The sequence below is a fragment of the Gracilinanus agilis genome, unplaced genomic scaffold (genome assembly GCF_016433145.1).
Source record: "Gracilinanus agilis isolate LMUSP501 unplaced genomic scaffold, AgileGrace unplaced_scaffold51818, whole genome shotgun sequence".
NCBI classification, from domain to species: Eukaryota; Metazoa; Chordata; class Mammalia; order Didelphimorphia; family Didelphidae; genus Gracilinanus; species Gracilinanus agilis.
The window spans coordinates 1-5,759 of record NW_025386708.1 but is presented as its reverse complement, the minus strand read 5'-3'; the positions used below and the strand labels follow the sequence as shown (position 1 = coordinate 5,759).

Below are 5,759 nucleotides of genomic sequence, written 5' to 3'. Positions count from 1 at the left end.
TTCCTTGAGGTAGATCTAGAGTAGGACCCAAATTACTCTTTGGAACCATTTGTCTTAGAACAAGGGTCCACAGTGATGCATGCCAAATGAATGATGATTTTAATTATAGGTATGGGGGTTATAGAGGGTGAGTTGTATAGGTAACAGGTCTAAACAGGACAGAATTTTTAAGAAGACTCATTTTTGTACTTCCTTGGCAATATCTTCCATTCTTATTTCTCCTTTCTATCTTGTGCCTGACTCCTAATAATCTGTGTTAAGGAATTAACTAAGGTGTTTAACTATCAATTTAAGGTGCTGGCCCTCTCCTTTCATTCTACCCTCTTAAGACTTAGACTGGTGGATACTTTAGATTAGAGGCTCTGGATATTCCCCAAGTTATCTTCCTTCACTACTTCCTGGGGCTCTTTGTCTCACTTTACTCCCTCAAGAGAATGGATGTTTATGTAAAACCCAGTGGAATTGCTCGTTGGCTACAGGAAGGGATTGGAAGAAGGGGAGGGAACGATCATGAAAAATAAAAAAAGAGAGAGAATGAATGTTTAAAGAACTGTTTTTTTGAAAGACTACCTACCAGCTCTTCTTAAAACACTGGGGCAGGGGGATCGGGACTCTAAAATCCATCTCTCTGCCTCCAACAGAACTATTGGGTCTCTCCTCTTAAATGGAATAACTTAACTACTCCAGGAAAGGAGTATGTTCCATGTTTTCCCTTGTTTCTGTCTTTGACCACCAGAGTTCTTATTTATGGCTAACCGAGATGCTTTTGGCTGTTCTCATCATTTCTTGTGTTCCTTGTGTGGGTGGAGACTTGTAAAAGAAACATCAGCATCTTTATTAGGTCCCTGTAGCTTCCTTTCATCTTTAGGCACAATATTCTCTTCACTTAAGTGTCTTGGTTTCCAACCCTGTAATCATTTCTGTCATTCTCTTTCATATCTCCAAGTTCTACTCTTCTCTCTCAAGTCGTAGAGCCACAGACTGCCTCTGGGATTCCTCAGGGCCTAACCTAATGCTTGCATGTAGTTTACATGCCAGGACAAACTTTAATAAGCATCTCTTTTGTTCTTCCTCTTCCCACCAGAGCTCTCTTTATCCGGCCCTTCATGCTGCTATTAGATGAGCCCACCAACCACCTGGACCTGGATGCCTGTGTTTGGTTAGAAGAAGAGCTGAAGACGTAAGAGTGTGTGTGTGTGCATGTATGGGAGGCTGTGGTAGGGGAAAAGGTATTAGGACTGACTAGGGCAGGGATTCTTAACCTTTTTTTGTGACATGGACCCCTTTAGCAGATTGGTAAAGCTTATAGATCCCTTTGCAGAATAAGGATTTTAAATCTATAAAATAAAATATATAGGATCAAGTCAATTATATTAAGATTTAGTAAAAAATATAAGAAAAATAAATTCATAAAACCCAGGTTAAGAATTCATGGACTTAGGGACAAGATCATAATCAACCCTGTAGCAGATTTAAGAGCAGACCTCCTCAGGAGCATCTGAGTAAGATCCTCGATTCAACTTTGAAGTCTAATAAAGACAATAAGGAAGAACCCTGGTGAAGCCAAAAGGAATCCCCGATTTGCATGAATAGACTATATTTGGCAATGGCTGGGGGGGGAGAGGGTTCCCAGTGTATCAAAAATTATTAACTTTAATGTGTTCTTTCATCCCAGGCCAGGCAGCTGTCTTTCCATAGCCCTTGACACATTTTTTATGTTTGTTATTACATATGTATCCAGCCCAACTGACTTCCCTTTTGTTTTCATGGTTATTGCCACCTCCACCTGACTTACATTTTAAAAATGATTAAGGAAAATGAGAAAACTTGGCCTCCTTCATGAGTTCTTTGGCTTTTCAGCTTCAAGCGAATTCTGGTCCTCGTCTCCCATTCCCAGGACTTCCTGAATGGTGTTTGTACTAATATCATCCACATGCATAATCGGAAGCTCAAGTATTACACAGTGAGTGGGCTCCTGCAGCCTGATTGGGGTGACTTCTTTGGGTTCACGAATGTTATAGCGATTTCTTTGTCTTTATTGATATCTTTTATTTTTACATTACCATCATTTTCTAATATGCTTCTTTTTTCTTAATGAACTATCCTTATAATAGATAGAGCCATCTGTTCAAGATGTAATTTTTAAAAACTCCCAAAACTTCCATTCTTCCTTACCAGAAAGTACAGGGCTAGAGGTCTGCAGCCAAATCTTCATCAGAATAAAAGAGCAGAGATAAGAACCTTGGCAGCCCATTTTTAAATGCTGCTTACTAATGTCCAACATGGAGGGAATCAATCCTTGTTAATTATGTTATGCCCCGGGCTAAGATGGTAGAAAGAACTTTTGCTCTGGGTGACTGTTGAGTTCTCCACTGCCTGAATAGTAGTTTCCATACTCTGTATATATCTTCTCAACAACCTCTCCTAAGTCTGTAGATTCCCAAACTTGAAACTTTGACTTTGAACATATCCCTGTTTTTCTGTTATTCTGTCATTTTTTTCAGTTGTGTCCAAATCTTTGTGACTCCTTTTTGGAGTTTTCTTGGCAAAGATGTTTTTGCCAAGTTTGCATTTCCTTCCGCTAGCTCATTTTATAGATGCATAGCTCTTCAGTGTCTGAGGCCAGATTTGAACTCATGAAGATGAGTCTTCCTGACTCCAGGCCTGTCACTATGCAGCTGCCCCTCTTTTACCTGCTGTATAAAGTTGCCCAGCTCAAAGCAGAGTAGTCCTTCCTCTAAACCCTGACCTACCTGCCTGCTTCATCCACCTCATTCATGCAGGGAAATTATGACCAGTATGTGAAGACCCGACTGGAACTGGAAGAGAATCAAATGAAGCGTTTCCACTGGGAACAGGATCAGATTGCTCACATGAAGGTATGAGGGCTGTAGAGGCAAGCCTGGAGGAAGACAATGGGAAAACTACCTTTAGAAGCTGAAGTGTGGGGGAAGAATGAGAAACCATGTTCCTTTGCCTCAACTCCCCTGGTCTTTTTCAGAACTACATTGCTCGATTTGGTCATGGCAGTGCCAAGCTAGCCCGTCAGGCCCAGAGCAAGGAGAAGACACTGCAGAAGATGATGGCCTCAGGGCTGACTGAGAGGGTTGTTAGTGATAAGGTAGAGGCCACATGGGCTAAGGGTTTTTGGCCATGTATTGGTGGTGGGGAGCAGGTGGGAAGAAGGCCTGGACTCTAGTAAATGTTCTGTGCTTCTACTCTTCAGACACTTTCATTTTATTTCCCGCCGTGTGGGAAGATTCCTCCACCTGTTATCATGGTGCAGAATGTGAGCTTCAAGTACACAGATGATGGGGTAAGTTCAGATTGGGGTGGGTCAAAGGACCACACAGTGAAGAAGAGAAGGAGGGTTGGTATCAGGAATGAGTCAAACTATCACCACACGAAACACCTTAGAGGGTAGGGGAATTCAAGATCTAACAGCTGGGGAAGAGCTGGGAATGGTATGGTGGTCTTCTGTGGTCTTCTCCCCTCACTTGGGGGTTGAGGTTAAAGAGGAGATTGTCACAGTAAGACAGAGCACTGATATACCCATATTTCCTCCACTTATACCACAGCCCTGTATCTATAACAACTTGGAGTTTGGAATTGACCTGGATACACGTGTGGCTCTAGTGGGGCCCAATGGAGCTGGAAAATCAACCTTGTTGAAGCTGCTAACAGGAGAGGTAGGGCTATCCCTCTCCTGGATGAGGAGGGTCAGACTGGGTATGTGTATCCAGTTGGGAGGAGGAGGAAAGGCTTTGTTTGCTTTGGACACTTCCTTTCTTCATGATTGGTCTGAGGACTGGAGATTGAGTACTCTTATAGGCCAGTCATCAATAATAATTCTAAGTGACTCACTGTATTTTTTTCTTTATCTATGATTGTCCTTTCTTTCACCTGGACTCCTCTATCAAGAGCAGCATTTCTTTTGGGACTCACAGATGGATTTCAAGGGGTCATTGATGAGAAAAAAAATTATATATTCATTTCATTATAATCGGCTCTTTTTGTAGTCCTGCCTATTTTATTTAATATATTTAAAACATTCTGAGAAAGGGGACCAGAGGCTTCATAAATTTTCCAAAGAGAGCTTTGATAGGTTAAGAACCCCTTAAGAAGACTGGACATCTTCCCCCAAATAGCTGGAGGATAGAGGGCTACTTGACATTCTTTAGCCAAGAGTTAGAGTTGGGGAGAAGACAGGGATGAGGTTTGCACAGGTTTGCATTTCTTACCTGTGTATGTTTTCAGAAGACAGCTCAGTCAGTTTTGTTCTCTTGAGCAGTGAACATGAAGTTTTCATTGTCCTTGTTTGTATGTATCCATCTGTGCCTCTGTGTATTTGGAGGTGTAGTTTATGATCTCCATAAATACATTTAGGGTAACAAAGAATACTAAAGGGGGTAGAGGGAAATGATGGGTTGGGGTCTGTCCCTTAGGGGGAAAAGTTTTGTGTGTTCCTCAGTTGTGTTATTTTTTCAGCTGCTGCCCACAGATGGGATGATTCGAAAACACTCTCATGTCAAAATTGGCCGATATCATCAGGTACAAGGGGAAGGGATAAGTATTTTTATGTGCCTTCTGAGTCACTAACAAAGATTATCTCATTTAAAACTCAAAACCCTTTGGTTTAAATACTATTAAATAATTCTATTTTACAGTTGAGGAAAAGGAGGCAGATAGAAGTTAAATGACTTGTCCAGGGTCACATAGCTACTAACTGTTTAAGTCTAGATTTAAACTCAGGACTTGTTGATTTCCATCCATTATGCCACCAGCTATCTTAAGATACAAGGGTTAGTTGTGTTCAGGGACCTCTGTCCAACTATCCCTGACTTTTCTGCCTCCCCAGTAAAGGGTATATACAGCTTTTCTTATCTGTTCTTTTGTTACCCTAAGCCATAAAGACAAAAGCAGACCGCACTGAGTTTACCACCTTTTAAGCAGGGGGGTGCTTGTCAAAGCCTTGGAGGTGAGAGACCCTTAAGAGGCCAGGACTGCATGGTTGCCAGTTTGAGGATTCTATTCAGAAAGGGGTTACTAACCCTTGGCTTATTGCTGTTCTCATGTAGCATTTACAAGAGCAGCTGGACTTGGATCTGTCCCCCTTAGAATATATGCTGAAGTGCTACCCAGAGATCAAAGAGAAGGAGGAGATGAGGAAGATCATTGGCCGATATGGCCTAACTGGAAAGCAGCAGGTGAGCAAGAGTGGCACTCCAGGGACCTGGGAGAATCCCGAACCATAGGGATATTATGGGCATCGTGTCCTGAACCGTATAGTTTTGCCTGCTCCTCAGACTTAGAGGGCCAAGTAGCAGGGAAGAGGCAGCATAAATTCCAGATGATTCATCTTGTTTTGGAATCTTGCACATTCCCTCCTGGTTTAAGAGTTCTATAATGGGGAGGACTGGGAAGTTTGATTTTCTGATGGTCCCCTCTTGTGCCCTTGGGGTAGGGATCTGTTGGAAAAAGAAGAGAGTGGCAAGAGACTCAGATATTCATAGTAAACTCCTAAAACAGAGCCAAGACTGCAGAGAGAGCCCAGGAGCAAACCTTGGGTATCATCCTGACTCTGGAAGCATTTTTAACTATGTGTTAGGAATCCTGTGTGCTGGTCAAGACCAACATGGGGACTTGTTGCTACTGGTTGTACAGAGTGTCTCCCCCAAAGTCCGTGTAGATCAACGGGTTGTAATTCCCACACAGGTGAGCCCCATCCGAAACCTTTCAGATGGGCAGAAGTGCCGAGT

The 5,759-nt window shown here is 42.4% G+C and overlaps 1 protein-coding gene across 1 annotated transcript; it reads left to right on the top strand.

Moving 5' to 3' along the window:
- Positions 1-1,084: 1,084 nt before the first annotated feature.
- Positions 1,085-5,752, top strand: LOC123255767 (ATP-binding cassette sub-family F member 2-like; the record flags this gene model as incomplete). The annotated part of the gene is made up of 9 exons (XM_044684502.1): positions 1,085-1,180; positions 1,861-1,963; positions 2,784-2,879; positions 3,002-3,121; positions 3,227-3,316; positions 3,579-3,689; positions 4,489-4,551; positions 5,079-5,207; positions 5,716-5,752. Coding segments are annotated over 9 exons (845 nt in total), but the record flags the coding sequence as incomplete, so codon positions are not given.
- Positions 5,753-5,759: the final 7 nt, after the last annotated feature.